This window comes from Anopheles ziemanni, chromosome 3, assembly GCF_943734765.1.
Source record: "Anopheles ziemanni chromosome 3, idAnoZiCoDA_A2_x.2, whole genome shotgun sequence".
Taxonomy (NCBI): Eukaryota; Metazoa; Arthropoda; class Insecta; order Diptera; family Culicidae; genus Anopheles; species Anopheles ziemanni.
In genome coordinates, this window is record NC_080706.1 from 6871778 (window position 1) to 6890737 (window position 18960).

Here is an 18960-nt window from a genome sequence, read left to right on the forward strand (position 1 = left end):
TCGATGAGCTCCGAATATACTTACCAAAAGCACACACACTTTCAAGAAAAAAAAAAACACGAGCTACAAACCGTATCCGAATGATGGTGTGGTGGTTGCTTTCTTCGTTTTCTATTTTCTAACGGAGGCTTTGTTGTTTTGGGGGATGTTTTTTTTTGTGCAGCCCCAAACGTTAGTTTTGGTAGTTTTTTTATTCCAACAAAAATGCCTACTTGGTTGGAGTGGAGAGGGGGTTCGATTTTTGGGGTGGGTTTTGTTCACCAGGCCCCGGGTCTTAAACGGACCAACCCTACGGGGGCTGCGTGTCAATAAACTCCGATTCGATTCACCTTGTGCTGCATGCGGTCGACCGGACTTCGGAATTGCCAATCCCCGGAGTGGGATTAGTTTCGTTGGTTGATGTGTAACGGCGAACCTAAACGCGCAATAGAAGCGGGCTTATCCTGCCACAGGTTTTCCTATCCGAGCCGAGCGTGTCTTCGATCACTTTCCGTCCTCCGGATCGGTGGAGTTGTGCATGCGCCGCGTTCTGTTCGCCCCGGTCGAGAGCGAAAGCTTTCGCCGTCCGGTTTTTCGGTTGCACACACGGGCCGAAATTCCGGTACCAGCGCGAGGCTTCGGGATGTAGGTCAGCGGTAACGGTACCGCGAAGGGCATAGGAATTCATTATTCTCTCGTGCGTCTCGTTTCGCCCGTCTGGCGGAAGATGTTCCTGGACCTTTTTTTGTTTGTACCCTTCCATCGACGGCACATTGTTCCAATTTCTTGTGAGCGCATTTTGCTTTTATCTCGTGGATCTGAAAAGTTAAAATCATATTATGCCGGAATCAACAGATTAAACCATCGCCTCAACATTGGCCATTTTTTCGCGTGAATGAAGCCAAAAAAGCTGTACGTTAACGATGAAAACGAAACGTTTCTTGCGGGAAAAAGTTGCCCATAGAAGAAACGGACTTCATCATGGATGCAGCACATTCACCCGCCGCCATAAAATCGCAATAGAACCGGACGGTCGCGCTCCGCGCAGCACTGGCGCACAACAAAAGACAGTAGCGAGCGCTCAGGCGACGAACCCCGCGACGATTTCGTTCGGAAACCGACCAAAGCGGAAAGAAAACGTGGCGGAAACGTTTCGAAGCTTACTTTCACTGTCCAAGCACGGGCACGGCGCTTGGGGGCTGCCATGGTGGTGTTTGGCGCGATCGGGCAGGGAAATATATTAACAGGCCCTCCCCGGGTCCTCAAAAGAAGCAAAACAAAGCAGAACAAGTGAAGACGTGAGGAAAAATGTAAAATCTCCCTCGGCATCGCGAAGAAAAGAAAACGCAACAATGGTAGCGGGGGCTGGGAAGGGATCGAGGGGGAAGGGTAAGGTAACAAGTTTACCTATGGAAAGACACACACTTAGCACACAATCCATTTTTGAGAAAAAGGTTTTAGAAAAGAAAGCATTCTTTTCTTTTCGGCAGTAGTTTCTCTCGCGGCCGCTTTCTTCGGCGCGGGCGCGGATTGGCTCTTCCGAAAACCATTCGCGTCCCACGGTGACATACTTCCCGGTGGCGTTCCTTCCCCCCTCTTCCTTCCATCCCCCCTCCCTGGTATGCAAGTGGTGTGGCGCCCGCTCGGTTCCTGGTGGACGGATGGTCGGGCAATTTATTCCCGTTTGCCGCCGCTTTCCCGGTTCGTGACGGTGCACGCTGCCCGGACGGGGGTACTCCAGCATCAGCACCAGCATGCCATTTTACTCGAAACATGAACCAAAAAGCGAGCGTAAAACAAAAAAAAAAGGCAAAACAGCCGCAGGGAACCGACAAAGAGGGACCGATAAATGAACGAAACAAGTTTATTCCGCTTTTCTCTCTTTCTCTCTCCCGCGAGCGGAAGGCGAAGGGTACCGGGATGGACCGACCGGAGCAACCCCTTGCGCGGGCAAGTGGGTGAAGGACGTTGCCAGCAAATGGGGTTCTGGCGTGCGCTTGTTTGCGGGGCGAGCGGGTGGTTGGGGAGGGAGAGTCTTTTTCTTGTTTGGAAGCATTTTGTTTTTCTACATCGAGGCCACCAAAAGTACCCAAACCGCCGGTGTAATCGCACGAAAACGCGACATTTGTCATTTGACCCAGTTTTCCCCCACTCGGGTCGGGAAAAGCGAAGCACATAAAACAAAACAAACATGCTCCCCTATCGATCGTCTATCGGGCGTTCGGCGGAACAGGTTGCCGGAATGGATCAGATCGTGGTGGTAAGATTTGAAATTAACTTGTTATGGTCTGTGTGTGTGTGTGTTTGTTCTGTGTACCAGTTTTAAATTTTATTGCTACCTTCATACTATGTAAATCAAGTCGTACTACGCAAATCATTTTAAGATTTGATTTGTTTTATTTCGGTTTTGATTGTTTTACGGTTTACAGTTGAGTTTTGCTGGTTGTCATACCATGTTAAGTTGTTAGTATTTGATTTTATTTTTTAACACATTGTTAAATTGTCAAAGTTGGCGTGGGTTGTTTTGGGAACATGGTAAAAATAGAACAGCATTAAATTTCACTGAAAATGTTCACACCGTACCCTTCAGCCAGTTCGCAAGTAGCTCCATCCGGGTTCTCTCGGATATGCGGGTCGACAACCGCGACCCATCCACCATCAAAAACAGCCCGTGGGCGCGCAGGGCCACCGAGTCTCGTTTCCCGCTACGGCGGGCGCACCAAAACCCATCCAGATGATAATGGAAACGCTTGCGATGATGACGACGAGGATGGCGGTGATGATGATGATGACGCGCCAAGTGGTGAAAGTCTTCTCGGTTGAAAGAGAAAATTCTTCACCCATCATCATACCACACCGACACACACACTCACACACATACGACCCCGAAACGGTTCCGCGATCCGCGCGACGATCTTTGCAAACCCACAAGACAACCGGTTGGGTTGGGGAATAAAACCCGGGATGGGATCGGCGAGATGGGCGAGCAAGCAGAGCTTCTTGTGTTGATGTGTGCATATGGCGGACGATGGCATCGACTTACCACCCCGTTGGGAGGGGGCCTGCGGGATGCGGGGAAAATTAAGAAACACTTTCTATTTTCTACCATTTTTTTTTCTTTCTAGCAGGTCGTTTTTTCGTGCTCGTCACATTCGTGCACTGCGTGCAAGGGTTTGTGTGCTCGAGTTTTAAAAGAAACGGTTGAGCAGCATCAGCGCCAGTGCCGAGTCGTTCTCCGCAAGTGCGTGAAATCAAACGCACTCGCCAACGTGTACGGTTTCTATGGAAACAAAGTAAGGTTCGTTCTCTCCCACGTCCGCCCATCCCCGGTGGGCGGCGGAGATGTTTGTTTCTAGTTGCAGCAGGAGAAATTACTGCGTCACAAACGCTGAAAAGTGACAGCCCAAGCGAAAGAGAAAGCCGCCCATAATCGTCATCATCGCTGGTTGGTGTCATTATTCATCAATCTCGTCGCGGCAAGAGTCGCCCCTTTTCGCGGTTTCGTGTCGCAGAAAACCCTGTTCCCCGTTTGATCCACGAGTGAATCACGGGAAGAAAGCACTATCGACAAAGCGGGTGTTCCGAGTCATTCTCCGCACAAAAACAGGTGCATGTAACCTCCGGGGGACGGCTCGCATGCAACGTCAGTCATCCTGGTTTGAGCATGTCCACGCACAAGACTAACCTAAATTTGGCATCGCTTTCTTCGGTTCTCGAGACGCTCGGTGGGAGTGGTGGTAGGGGAGCTTGTGAGGGGAGCGCCGTAATCTGACATTTTTGTTTGTCCCTTCTGCCTCGTCCGGCATGCTCTATCCGAAGGATGCACCAGCGCCTGGAGCGTCGCGTGGGGTTCGTCTCCTGGCGCTCGTTCGCGCTCGGTTGAAGTCTCTTTCGCAGGCGTTCTCTACACTGCGGGGCGCGCTGGAAGAAACTTTCTCCCTCACGGCAAAAGCAAGGCTCCGGCTTTGGCAGACCGGGTCCGGGATGTTCTCGTTACGTTTTTACGAGCGAACTGCGCCTCGCGCGTACCTTCCGTCTTAGCGAATGGTGGACGATGTCACACCCAGCAGTTTATTGCCAATGCACACACACTTTCGGGTGAAAGTTTTGCCCCACGTACCGTCCACCGTCTTGTTTGGTTCCGTCTCCGTTCTCCGGAACAGCGGATAGTTGTTCTACCGGACCGGTGCGGTCTGCGGAATCGGCTTAGAGGGTAGGACAGGTTTCACTCGCTATCCAAGGGAAAGTACTTTTGACATGAAAAATCAGATAATGTGCACGAGTTCTACTGGCCATATTCAAACGGGAGATATCTTGCAAACATATTTTGCCTTTTATGAAAAATCATCTAATTTTACTTTCCATTTTTCTCTTCACAGGGGAAGCCGATAAAGTTAAGACTCTGATCCGTCTGCGTGCGGAGCTCTCGCCCCTGTTCACCGGAAAGCGCAACGCGTCAAAATATGCCTGGGCGTAAGTATAGAACCAAAACCGGGTGGGAGAAAAACCTGCCACTGCTTTGGCCACCTGCGGCACACCGAGGAAGGAAAGAAGGGGAGCGCAAAGGGAACGCCTGGAAATAGTTCAGACGTTATTGGGAATACACATATATTTCATTTCGTTTCTCCGCATACTGTCGATACCGTTCGTTTTAATATGCCCGTTAGCCACCAAAATTCCACCCGTTAGGAAAAAGGGTGTGTTTGCTGGAGCGAGCGACTTCTTAACCGGTATTAACGATTCTTCCTAGGGGCCACGAACGATGAAGTAGATCACCGCGCAGCACGCAGCTCGAATATGGAAAATGTGGTGCGCGCGAGGGGTTTGGAAAGAAAACGGTAGATGCGACTTTTCCGCCCCGTTCCCCGAGGGGTGCGATTTGATGGAATTTTCTGTTTCTCCATTTCGGCCTTCGTTCGTTTCGTTCATTGTTTCAGGGCCGGGATCCGTGTTTAGTTAGCGGACGATGCCGACCGACTGTTCTGCGCCGAGGGCTCGATCAATTAGCGATGGATGGGGCTATTTCTCTTTTTTTTTCGTTTAATTTTCCCATTTTTGGGCCACAATTGAACAAACGGCGAATTTCTTTAAAGCGTTTTTTAGTTCCCTAGCTTGAGATCTATTCGTATTTCCATCTTTTTTATGCATTGGATTTGGTTTTCTGGGCCAGCTCTATTTAGCGAACATTATGTTCGTGTAATGCTATACCTGTTTATGCCTTTTTCCGGCCACAGAATCAGATGTTTTCGGATGAGCTGCGTTTCCGTTTACATTTATTTTCTCCATTTATTAGTCTAATGAAAAAGAAAAATTAGATGAAAAAGAAGTCTAAGACATTTGTAGAGTTTTTTGAGTGGAAAATTTTAAATGATGAAGGGTTTAAGCCAAACGCCCAGAAAAAAAGTCTATTTGCAATCTTCCATCTCTGTAAACTGTTCGAAATTGAGATTTTCAAAGATTAGACTCAAACCTTTCAAGATTAGATTCAAACCTATCTTTGCGCATGCCAAGCTCTCTATTCATCATGCTTGAGAGCATGTTTGCGGCAGACTCTTATTTTTTCTCCGTCCCATTTTGGAAAGTTTCCCTCAGAAAGAAACCGCACGGCCGGAACATAAAACTTGTCCCCACCGGTGGATGATTAAGCTCGCGCAAGACGGCTCCGGCATCCGCATCATAGACAAAAGAAGCCACAAAGTAGAAGAATGGTAACGCGACCAAACGAACGGGCAAAGTCAAAGTCTTCTAATCTCACTTTCAGCATACTCAGCATGGTGGTAAGCAGCATGGCGGGTTCGCAAAATGGCGAAGAATGTAGAAAGGGGAAAAAGGGAATGAAGGAAAGATAGAGAGGGAGAGAAAAAAAGAAACAAAACGAAGCGCAAAGTAACTGATGCAAACTGAGCCGAAAGCGATAAAAGTGAAATTCGCAACAAACATTCGCAGACAAAACAACCGAACGCAGGAGGAGTTAATATCGGAAGAGGCAGAAAATGATAATGAAGAAGTAAAGCAAACTCGCGCAGTCACACAGTCACGTACACATACACACAAACACACGGAGCTAATGATCGTCGAGCATATATGAGTGCAGAATTATGTTAACAAACGGGGCACGGTGGTATGCTGGAATGTAGGGAGCAGAAGAAAGGGTAAGCAAAGAAGAAAACAAGTGGTCTGCAGCGGGGGAGGGGGCTGAATGGTGAAGGAACAAAGTCAACAGTGCAATCCGTCAGACCACCACCATATTGTGCGACGGGTGCGAAGAAGAAGAGGATGCGATAAATAAACGGAACGGTCGCGACTCCTGGCGAAAACGACGACGACGACAACAATCAAGGGTTGCGCGTCCGTTGGCGCACACTATGCAAATCTTTGCCGCCCGTTGATCTCCTCCGACCGATGCTGGTGGATGCTTGATGCGATCTGTTTGTGTTGCTTTCGCCTTGATTCCTTCCAGCGCTTCTGTCATTCATCATCGTTGAGGTATCACTCGCTTGGTTTAAGCGACATTACTTGCCCTTGGTTTCGTTTTGAACGAGTGAAAGATGGCAATTTTGAATACTGATGTGAGGTTCAGTACAACATAGGAACAGGTGTTACGCGCTGAGACAAAATTTAATCTGATTGGATTTCTTCTTCTCGATAAATCAAGCGGACGTAGAAATAGTAGCTTGAGTAGCGATCTACAGATGACCTGAGGCTACAAAGTGCCGACGCGATGGCAGGTTATTGCACCGAGCTTACATCGATCGCATGAGGCTTCTGGGATGTCACTTATGCCCATCATACGATGGAAAACTTCGGCCGAGAAATCCGGGCAGTAATGGAAGCGTGCCGAACGGGGCGAGCTGCTTCTAAGCTAGCAGGTAGTCCGGTGAAAGTTCCCAGTCCGATCGGTGTGGCCGGATCCGGTGGCCACCCGTACACGCGCGCGCGCACACAACTACGAGGCGGGCACTAATCGAGAAGCCCATTCCGCCGGTTGGTCGCTCCGACATTCCGGCAAGGTCGTGGAGGTTCGAGCCGCAAGAAATCTAGCAGCGATCATTTGCGATGTCCATCCGTCCATCGGTGCGGGAACGGTCCGACGTGGGGGAGGGGTTAATTCAAAAGAAGCAAACATAAAACAACATACTTGAAAACGATCAACGATCGAAGCACGGTATGGGAGGGAGAGAGAGAGAGGAATGGCGAGAGGCAGGCAAGACGGTGGTTGGGAGGGCACAACATTAGAGACATTAGAGGCTGCTACTAGTAGTGTCAGCCAGCCCGGGTGCTAGTGTGTTAGTGCGGTGGTAAACACCGCGCAAAGGATCGAACGACTCGGGTTGGACTGAAGCGACGAACCCGGCCCCCGATCGGGCTGATAATTAGCGATGAAAACATTGGCGTGCCACTGACCATGTCCACAGCCGGAGATGGATGCCACTGTGGTGAGGGGAGGGGGGGGGGAGGGAGAGAGGAAAGCACAAAGACGACTGCGAAGAAGATCGACGCCGGAGGGGGGTTTCACTTTCTACTTTTTCCACACGTGCTCACACCGCTCCCCACGTTTCCGAGCAAACTTCTGCGCATTCGAGCATCGAGGTTCGTTCGCAAAAATTTGTTATTTTTAAATCGAAAAATCGTTACAGCTGCTGCACGAAAATACCACACCGTGCCACCTTCCCCCTCGGCTCGGGAGGGAAGTACGCTTCAGAGATTGATAGCAGGCCGTCCCACACTGCTTGCCGTTTTGGTTTTCTCGATCGTTAAATCATCATCCATCCAACCCAAGATGGCGCTGCTCGGGCGAAAGTGAACAATTTCCCAGCGTTCGTTCTTTTTTTTTCCTGCCGCTGTGGTCTTCTTTTGCTGGCGATTCCCACACGCGAGCTGGTGTTCATATCTTACCTGTTTTATCATGTTTTGCTTGTTGCTCTGTTTTGTTTACCATCAGTCATACTCGCCCTTATTCACCAAGCTATTCATTCTTTCTCTTTTGCAGCGTGGTGGAACGAGAACTCAGCGTGCCTTTACCGATTTCGAAAATCATTAAAAAATGGAACAATCTGCTGCAGGAGTACAAGGTGAGTTGTTTGGTTTTCTGTTCGGGCCGGATGGATAGCAGCTGGAGCATCGTGCTGGAGCTCGTGCTTACGGGGTTTCGTTTGTATTTTGGGAAAGTAGCATTCCACAGTGACTTCTTTCTCTGGGGCACGAATGAGTTGGATGCCATTTTGAGGTTTAGAAAAAAGAAGATTTGCAGGATGGAAAACTTCTATTATATTTTTCAATAAAATCCAACAGAAAAATGTTGGTTAAATCATTTTTATCTTATTATTTGGTCTCTTACTCTGAGGAATTTGAGAAGACACGCCTTCATAAAACACGTCGTGAGCCAGAAAAATTCAATTTTTCTTTCGTCAGGCGCCTTTGTTGCGTAGCTTAATTGCAAAAGGCAAAGGAGGGATGGTCATTCCTTTGTTTAATAATAAGTCCATCGCCGCAGGCGAAGAATGCGGGATGGCAGAATCTTCATATTGCGCTTTCTCTGATGCGATTCGTTTATTGTTGAATTCATCCGGCCCGTTGTCATGATCATCGCCTTCTTCATCTCGCTTGCTGTGGCTCGGATGACGTGAGCGATCCCAAGATTTGGTCATCATCTTTCTTGCGTGCTCGATGCAAACCGTGCACAGCACTTCGCTCGTTCGCGCTGGAAGTAATTGAAATTCCTTAATTGAAACACCCCGAACGAATTCAAAGTGGCCACGAGGCGGCGATAAAGAGGGAGAGAGAGAGCGAGACAAAGAGAACACTAGACCTTGGAGACCTCCGAAGCATCGCAGTGGCCGCGGGAGATTCCTTACACTCGATCGTGAAGGTTATGGGTCGGTTCGCTCGCTCGCATTGGTTATGACTACGGTTACGTTCCCTTCTGGTCAACCCTCCCAGAGAGAGGGAGAACCTGTCCCGATTCAAGCTCAAGGGGATGAACATCCGAGGGGGATGATCGCGTGCATGGCGCGGAGAAATTGTCGGGTACTTTCGTGCCGTGTCCTACTTTTTCGGTACACTCCGTCGCTACACGTGCAGCGCGTCTCAGCAGCACAAACCCTGCTAACATTCTTTCCGCTGGACGCTTCAACCCCTTTTTCTTATTGTTTCTTGTGGAGGCAAAGCAAAACAAAAATAAAACACACAAGAGCGGGAGAAAGAGAGGAAATCTCGCCAAGTTGCTCTGGTGGTCGGGGCCAGCACAAAACGGTAGATCCGGTGAAACGGAGAAAGAAGAACGGTACCGTGTGAGATCTGCACCCTTCCTGGTGACGATGGCCCATCTAGACAAGACCCCAAGCACTAAAGATCGCCGGGAGAAGATTGCCCCAACGGGAGGAGCATCCCCAGCATCGCCGTTCTCTCGATCGTTGGGGCGTCTGTTTTGTAGGTTAGTTTTCGTTCTGCTTTGCATCGGCCCCGGTACCGAGCGATGCTGGATACTTCATTCTGCTCTCCAGGCCGGGCCCGACTCGGTCAACGAGAAGTTAATGTAGGTTACCAGGAAACGTAGCTGGCCCCCAACTCCCCGGCTTGCCCGGTGCAGGTCCAGGGAAAAGGGTATCTGGCACGGCATTTATTTTGTATTTGAAACGGCGTTACACGTCCCATGTGGATGTGTTCAAAAACATTACGAGAAGCTTCGGATCGGAATGTCCCCAATATACGGTTTATGAAAAAGCTAGATAATGGAATTCTTTCTATATTATAATATGGTTTTTTTTGACAACATTATTCTGCTCTTCAATCTTGCTCGATTTATTTTTGCTTCCATCAGTTTCCCTCTATCAAATTCGGAAACCCCTCTTTTAAATGCGTACTACATCGAACGGTACAATCGCTCGAGTAACTTTGCCTCCGACGCGTCAGCTGATCGCGAGCGGCACGCCCGCCTAGCTGTACATTTTCGGAAGTGGAAGCTTGAAATGAAATTAATAATTAATAGGGGCTGAAATAAAACACACTTTAGCAATATAATTACATAAAGCGTAGTCCGTGCGCGTCCGGTCCGAACACGTCTAGCGCAGCGCTCCAGAGCCTACCGAGGCAAAAGAACTGAAGAACAGTTAGGCGACCGGCGTTAGGCGGCTTAGGGCTACGCACGTTCTTCCCGTGTTCCTTGAGCTTCGGGTGTATTTTTGTTTTTTACAAACCGGCAGCTGGGCTTCAAATTGAACCCATTATTCACGTCCTCACGATTGGGGCAGCTCGAGCATAGGTTTACATACCACACGAGTGGAAGTGCGTGAGCAATTAAAAACATTCCCCGTTTGCGTTTCGGTGGGGAAGCTATGTGTTGATTAGAATCTAGCATGGAATCGACGTCGGCGGTAGAATGGCACTGAAAATTAGTGCCAACCGTTCCAAAGGAACCGAAAGGAAGAGACAATAAATGAAGGAAGGAAAGAATTTTCGCAGAAAAGCAAGATCGTCCATCGCCGCACCCTTGGAAAAAAGGATGAGAATAAATTGCGAAAGCACAAGGAAAAAGAGAGCGAGACCAGTAGGTTGTGTTAAAGGGAAGTTAAATGCAATTAATTTAAAACCGAACCAACGCTAAAATCTGATAAACACACAGTCCTAGGGTCGTAGGCGAGCAACGTACTCGAGCATCTGCCACTTCTGGAGAAAATATATGTGTTTGAAGAAACCACTCAAAGTTCCTGCCGATGTGTGGGCTTCGCGTACAAGATTAGGAGAAAAAGGCATGTTGCTAGCGGAGGAAAAAAAGAGGATTGGTACAACATTAACGAGTAAAAAAACTATACTAAGCTGGCAGAAGCGAGCAGCGAGGAACAGCATAGAAATGAATGCCCAACGAAAGCTGAGCCTGAAGAAAGAATTCAAGTGGAAATAGAAAGCAGCAGAAGAAAGCAGAGAAAAAGAAAGCTTTTTTTTAATGTGAACCCCCCGCTTTTGCTCGCGGATGCCTTCCATTTCTCACATACAAACACACACATACATACATGTAAGTAGTGGCTCCACAGCTGTGCGGTTGCCTGCTGCAGGCACACATACCGTCCGTGTGTATGCGACACCGCGGTAAGCCAAGTGTTCGCGTGAGAGGAGAAGCTTTTGGGGGCCGCCGTCTGGAATGGGCTCCATCTGCGCTTCCTAGTTTCTAGAGGAGCATGCGGCCCTGCCTGACGACATAAAAGATCATCAAGACACCGTGGTGGGCTGGCGCAGTGTGGTGGTGTTGGTGGTGCCGGCGATCGACGGGGGCAAGATCGTAAAGGTCGATGTTAGGAGGAGGAGAAAGCGCAGAATTAATCCGTTTCGGATAAAGAAGAGAGCTGAACCGCTTTTCCCATCGCTGCGCGCTGCCAAAGTGGTGGGATTTTGCTGGCCTTTTTTTCACCCTCCCAACCCACGGTGCGCTGTATGTGTGCGCGTTGTATGTGGGGCTTCTGCTAGACCTTCTTTTGCCTTACAATCCATCTCGATTCTGGGGCATGCTGATGAGCTTTCGTGCTATGTTTCCGCTTCGTGTTTCGTGGAGTTCTGGCGGCAGGGACCGGGGGGGAATTTAAACCTCTTCAGCATAATCTGCAGCATCCACGGGATGTGTGTATGAGTCATATCACTTAAAATGGGTTCGAATCATCTTGTAAGCAAATTTAATCATTATATAAAATCTAGTTATAATTAGCGTTGACATTAATTGTTCTAAACTGTAACAGCTTAAAAACGATTTTGATTTATATTCAAACCAAAACATATAAACTTATTGGTCGGAAACCATCTCTAAATCGTGTAAGAATATGAACCAGAGATTTGGATTGTTTTATTTCTAACAAAACGGTCGTGCTGTGCAATCTATGTTCGATCAACGGTCGTTTGCGATGAAGCCTGCTCGGAAGGTACCGTTTGCGTCACGGTTTGATTGCGTCCAGCCGAACGTTATATGAAGCTCTCGGACCTTCCCGCACTTGCGGTCCTACCAGAACTACCGTTTGTCTGCAAAAGAAGCAAAAACAGAACGGTTGAATAGTAACAGTTCCATCCAAGCGTGTCATCGGGATGGAATCTGCACATCCATGGGCCTCGTTCGTATCGTGAGGTCCGAACGATGACGAGCTAGAATTTGAAGCCGTCAGGGCTTCAGCTGTCTTGTCCCGAAAAAGGAAATCCTGCTTGAGGTTAAGAATTTCTAGTTAGATATTTGTTTCCATACTTCAATCGTTGAGGTAGAGCGTTATTCGAAACATCAGAATTCCCGGAGGCCTTGAGATACTGGAACTGCAGGTCCCGGGCTATGCTGTGTACATTGACGATTCCCTATCGGCTCGCTATCCTCGCTCTACGCACAGACTTCTGTTGCTTGTTACGGTCGTAACGGGTTCGGGAACAGCAGAATCACGTGCTTCGATGAACACGTGTACCTGAAACCGGTGGAGCGAACGGAGAATGAGAGATCCAATAAAACTAACAGCGTCGAGCGTCCAGCACAGGTCCAGTTCTAAGCCGTTGGGCCCTTTTGGGGATTCGCGCGTTCTCCGGTTTGGTTCTCACAAACCCCCTTCCCCACGGGACCGCCGGACCAGTCGTCCGGACCTAGACTCGGAACTCTCACCGAACGCGCCTGCCTTCGGGAGTCCATCCTCAGTCGTTTGGTCGACGTCGCGTCACCCAAGCGTTACGAGAGTAGGTCAAACGGGCAAGCGAAGCAGCATGTGTTCCAGGAAGCCTATTCTAAAGTAACGGATTCTCCCGCCAACTCCGGCCCTTTTACACCCCGCTGTCTCCCAGCTTGCCCGAGTCGAAGAATGCCGTCAGCTTCAGCAACTGGTACATTACCTGGCACGTTTACTCTTTCGCGGGCGCAAAGAAGCTGGAGTGGATGGAAATGGAATGGAAAACTTCCTGCATGGGTTTTGTCTCCGCGTATCGAGAGGGTCGCTTTCAGACGAGGAGTTTTCTTCGATCTGGCAGTTGCGTAGGCGAGTGAATAACTAAGTAAAGATCAGGCTTCAAAGTTAGCATCTACTGTGTTCCTACCTAGGAATTGTAGCTGTGGTAAAGGATTTTTCCCTGGTAGCTTACGGTCAATTCTGAACGCATAGAATAGTTCACAATAGATCGTTTGGGTTTTGCTGCATCAGAGATAAATGAAGGGTTGGGTTTGCTGTCAGATGATCATTTAGTATCGTTTCTTTTTTCCACGAATAGCTGAGGTCGGTTCTTGAACGTTACCTCTAGATGAGCAACGAGCTTAACTCTAGCTTATCAAATCGTGAGAATGTCTTCCTCAAAGCCCATCCGAAAAGTTGTATAGTTCATTGTGATGAGTATTCCTTGACTTCTGTGAAAGCATTGCCTACTCTATAACCTAAAACATGGTTTTATGACCCTCTTCCTGTATTTCGCTGGTAACGTCCGCTGTCTTCTTAAAAGCGTTCCCGACTTTTAAGGTTGCATGTGGCCTGTGAGTGGTTCACCTGCTTTCTCAAAAGCTAGAAACTGTGTACGCAAACCTCGCGTGCTGGCCTGAAACTAACGGGCATCGAAGTAGATTAATGTAGCACGCTGATTTTCGTGTCGAGGTTTTGTTTAACGTTTACCAAACCCTACGCTTGCTTCGTGGTGAGGCTGCTTTCTTCCAACCTAATGTTTGCCTTCCGGACGGAAATCGGAGCATACCAAACGGGGTTCGGTTGAGGTGTTGAACCCAGTTGGCGAGATTAAACGTTAGAAGATGCTTAATGTAGCGAAATTGTTTCCGGTTGGCAGGGGCAATAAAGTAAGAGGGTTGGGGAGCAACAAACATCGATAGCACCCACTGGTTGAGTGATGTACCCTATTTGTTTTGACCCTATATCGTACGCCCGACATACATACAGCATGTCTGACGTTGTTGTTTTCGGGTGTAGAAAATTACCAATCGTTCGTCGAAATCGGAAGACGTCTTTTCCATCTTTTCACTACCTGTCCCGATGTTAGATAGAATCGTACTACTTCACCCAGGTGAGTGGTGTCTGCTTCGACTCGGATGTTTCTAACGGACGTCCTCGCTAGTTCTCCCCTGGCGGGCATCTGGTACGGGAGCCAAAAGGGTTCGCGGAACGCACCCGCTAAGTGTCGTTTCTGGTTCACCGTTTGACACGGGACAAAGTGTCGCATGTTCCGATGCCATTTGGGGCCCGGTATCTCGCCGATCGCCATCGTCGTTCTTTGATAGGGAACGTTTTAAGTTCTATCGCTCGCTGGATGGCGTTGATAATGGGGCCGGTGAAGGGAAAACGTGCTAGTGTACCAACATTAGTAGGCATTCGATAACGTACCAGAGCGCCTCGTTGCGTAGTCGGAGTCTGGAGCATTAACTATCGCTCGTTGTAATCGAGAAGTCCACGGGACAGATGTTCCATCGGGCCCGTGCAGCGACGATAGGCACGTTCCGGTAGTTCCGGCTGCCCGGGAGTGGCGATGTTGCGTCGCTAATTATAACTTTTATCGCTCACCGTACGGCATATAGCAGCCCACTTCTCGCCGGAAAGCGGAAGCGTTTGCAAAACCCTTCTCCGTCTTGAGGTTTGATTATTTTCCCCCGGTGCCTCAAAAAGGTCGGTTGAAATTTGATGGAGAAAAATCATAATCGGAATCGATGTTTCTTCCTCGTTCGAAACGCGTTTTTGTGCGATGCTATTTGTTTGTTTATGCAACGAGCTACTGGCGAGGGCTCGTAATCATTATGATCAGCGTCCACATCGGGCGCATCTGCGAAAGTGGATATAGATTATCTTCTTTTTGTTACCTTTCCGCGCGCATACGTTAATCCGCCCCGGGTGGAAAAACATCCAAACCACCATCTTCTTTTGGAAAGCGCCACTCTACGGCGCCACCATCTTTTCACCCTCGATTCGAGCCGATCGGCTCTGCCCTCATCCCCGCGCATCCCTTGGCCGGCAAAGGTCCGGTGGGTTGCGGCTGAGGCGCAGGGTAGGCACGATGCTTTTATCGACCGTGCAAACCATAAACATTTTCTTACCGCACCTGCGCTCGCCTCACACCGGTCGATGAAAGTGTTTTTCCTTTTGAGGTACACGGTTCGGTTTCGGAGTTTTTCCAACTTGAGTTACGAATGCAGCTTTGCCGGAGTGCTTAAGCATTTCAATCATACTCCTCCACTGGGCGCTATTTTTGGGGCTCAAATTTGATTTTCTGAACGTTCCACTGGACGGTCTTTGCCCTTCGTGCATGCTTGGATTCTTTTTAGTTTGCATTCTGTTGTCACCATTGTTTTTGTTTCCAGTGGTGAACTTTTTAGCAAACGGTCCGAAAATATTGCCTTCTTACCGTCGTCGCTGACGGAACCTTGAAAAGGTTGTTAGTTTTTCTGGCTGAAAAACTGAAACACACAGCAAAAGTAAACTTGGTTTCAAGACGAACAAAAACCCCTTGCAAAACCTAACGGGGCAACACACAAAATTTTGAGTTGCCAAGGGGAGGTTAAAAAATGTTTTCGGCAAAGTTTTCAAAATTCTATGCCCAAATTAAGCATCACAATCTCACCACCGTGCCCTTGGTAGTTCCCTTTGCGCGCTGTTTGCACTTCTCGTGAGAAAAAAAACGCTCTGAAGAATCGTGGGCTTAAAACTGGGCTGCTCAGGAAATAAAAAAGAAATGTTGTGCGGTGAGGTGCTCCATTTTCCCAAAATACGCACCGCAACTGGGAAAGCTGGAGGGATTTTGAAAAAATAGTCAGCGATCACGAACAAACGAAAAAATCTTTCCACCATAAACGCAATGTCCACGGCTCGCGCAAAAAACACGCAAGCTAAGCACGTAGAAGCACAAGACGCTTGGAAAAAAGGGCGAAAAGAAAAGAAAAAAAGAAAAAAACTAGAGCCACCCTTAGTGCGCGTTCGATGTGTGTGCGATCGAGGCGGGGGGATTCTCCGTTATATGCCGCGCGAGTTCCGTCCGCCGACGGGGTGTTCTCGTTTTGCCGAACGCTGACGCACCGCATCGTCTACCCCCGGGAAACGGAGCTTCCGAGTCGGGGTGCGTGATGCTGGAACGTGTCTTAGAACGAGACAAAAAATAAGCCAAACGGTCTGATCCACCCGTCGTCACCTGTTTCCCCAACGGTTCCCTTCACCGGCTGATTGCTTAAAGCCAAGAAAGCTTTCTTTTCGGAGAACCGCGGATTTCGTTCTCTTCGGAATGGAGAGTGTCCAATGTTCTCATCGCTTTGAAAAGAAGGAGGCAGTCTTCTCTCTTCTTGGAGCTCCATTGCTCCACCGCAGCATCAAAGCTTCTTACAGCCGAAGGAGCTGCGAGAACTGGCTTGGATTCTCAACCCCAATCCACGAAGTACATTTCCTTTTTCTCACTCTCTCTCTCTCTCTGCCCTTCTCTCTCTCTCGTTCTCTCCGAGACTTCTTGCGCGAGATGGTCCGCCGTTTCTCAAGACCCGCTTACGCACCGGACCGGTTAAGAACCGTTAGCTTTTACGTTTAACCTACTTTCGCGTGTTCTGTTTTGTTCTCTTCATTCTTCATTCTTTTCCGTCTTGCCCCCTCCGCCTGCCGAAGCCGGTTACACTAACGGTGTGCCTCGCTGCCCTTCCCTTCTTCCACCGGCCAAGCAAGAGCCTTGACTTTGGAGCGCGCGCGCCAAGTGTACACGGCGTCGTCGCCGTCCTACTGCTTGGCCTTCGCCGTTTCGTTAGATCTAGAGACGCGCGTGCCTTCTTGGGCTAACGGCGTTCTCGACGTTCGGCCTTTTTTATTTTGCGCCGGCGTGTTGGTGAGGTGCGAGAGCCGTGCCTACTAAGAATCGGATCGAATCGAATCGGGATGACGGGTTGTCGGGAAGATTTCTTTCGCGATCTCCCCTTCCCACCCACCCCATGCGTCACCAGCTGATCGCGTGTGGTTGGCGATGGGAAACTTCGTCTTCATTACGAATACGATCGCTTCCTTTTCGGTGACCCACATCGGCACGGGAGGAACGGTACACGAATGGTTCATGTTTTGTTTTATTTATCGGTTTGTTCTTGTTTTCGTGTGGTTTTCTTTTTTTCTCTCACACGCCTACTGGGGAGGCAAGACTTGTAGAGCATAAGACTGACAGCATAAGAAACAGTGTAGATGGTATTTAAAATTAAATTGATTTCTTTTGCGATCTTGGAAAATAAAAAATTCTGCCAAACGAGAAGTGTGCAAGAAATGGCTTAATTTCAGAATTTATACTATTTCTTTTTGCAAAAATCACTACATTGCAATCAATACATTGCATTTCATAGTCTTCAGCTCTAGAAGAGTTAAAAGGGGAGTTGAACCAAAAGAAAGCAAGCAGCATTAAAGTAGTATGAAATACATTTTTATTTTTGCAATCTTAGAAACTATTCCTTGTGAGCATAAAGGAAAAGTACCAAGAGAAATTTGATGTCTCAAGCTCACATCAAGCCAAGTATTGAACAAGATCTCTTACCCAAGCAATTCGCAAGTGCAGTCATCATCACCTGTTTCACCGTTCGCACTGACATGCCATTTATCATACGCCTGTCGATACACATCGGACGGTAAACCTCCGGGAAAAATGGCGGTCGTTCCACCGGCGGCTGGCCGGGTTGTCGGGTTGGGTTTCTTTGTTCATTGACACTTTCTCCTGGCTGGCGACTGGAGTCAGATCGGCATCGGTCGCTGGCGTGCTAAGCCAAGTCCGGGGCCCTGCGCTATCGATTGATTAGAAAGTGTTAAAGACGCGAGTTTCACTTTCAGGCCACCGTCAGTCCGCAAACGGGACGGCAAGGTGGCATTCGTTGCTCAAACTTTGGCGATCTGACCGTTTACTGGTTTACACGCAAGCACGTCAGGTCCAGAAGTTCGGGAATGGAAGATGGCGTCGCAGTGTCACCACCGTAGAGTGGTATGCTGAAACTTTCCAAAACTGGCCGACAGCTTTAGCTTCTTTCATATTGTTTAGTGGCCTGCTTCATACTTTCATGGGACGGAATTTGTTCGGTACGGCCAGATCGAGGGGAGAGTGTGTGTGGGAAACAAAAAGTTATAAAGCAACAGTTGGAGTCAGAAGTTAATCGCATTTTGTGTTTCATTTCCTTCCGCTTCTCGCGCCCTAGAGAGAAAGGCACTAAGGAAAATCGGCACTTTCGACCGCTGGAGACTCGAACGATTCGAAGAAAATATAGATTTAAATCTTCGGCCCGCGGGCGAGCGGTTTTCCCGCAGCATTGTTTCTATTTTTTTTTTTTTCTCCGAATGTTGCTTTCTGGGCCACTCCGAAAACCGTCTGCCATCTGCTTAACGGTGCGTTCTGATTTCGAAACTGCCTATCTCCGGTGGCCTATGCGGTCCGGTGCCCAGCCCCAACTCGTAACGGAGCAAATAGCAGCGCGATGGGCAGAGGAAGCAGGAAAAGCAAGTGGAAAAGACTCTGCCCAAAAGCTTTGGGTGCCACTTTCACTCGCCCCGAAAGATGCTGCCGGGGGTGCGTTTTTCGGCGGTGATTGTCTGATTGGCCGTCGTTAGGATGAGGTGAGTAATCACCGCACGGAGGAGCGCACCGCAAGATTAGGGCACCTCGGTGCGATTCTACGGTGCGTGGCAGAAGCATCTGGCGGTCGGCGGCGGCGGTTACATTTGGCGCGCCCCGTTGACCACCGATGTTCGCGTTGGATGTTCACCCTAGCGCGGCCTGATGCATTTTCATGAGACCCCGGCCGCTCCGTTTCGATTGGAGGATTTTTCGGGTGCCACCCGATCACCTTCGCCCGCTTCATTATCAGCCGGCGCACATCGGCGCTGTTCTGCTTCAGAAGGAATGCGATTTCGAGGCGGATGGGGTCACGACCCTCCCCGCTCGCGATGTGCCAAGAAGATGTGCGGGTGTGCCGCGGCGCGAGAGTGTGTCGATTTACGTGATGATTTGGGTGATAAAATGATGCCACCATCCGAACGGGCAAGAAGAAGC

The 18960-nt window shown here is 49.0% G+C and overlaps 1 protein-coding gene across 1 annotated transcript in view; it reads left to right on the top strand.

Annotated features, from left to right (window-relative positions):
• The window catches only part of LOC131288323 (uncharacterized protein DDB_G0283357-like), a 35305-nt gene that overhangs the window by 4800 nt on the left and 11545 nt on the right, over positions 1-18960 (top strand). Inside the window, exons 2-3 of the mRNA XM_058317446.1 lie at positions 4359-4452; positions 7970-8051. Of these exons, the coding sequence (XP_058173429.1) occupies positions 4359-4452; positions 7970-8051 (176 nt within the window). The remainder of the gene's footprint in view (positions 1-4358; positions 4453-7969; positions 8052-18960) is intronic.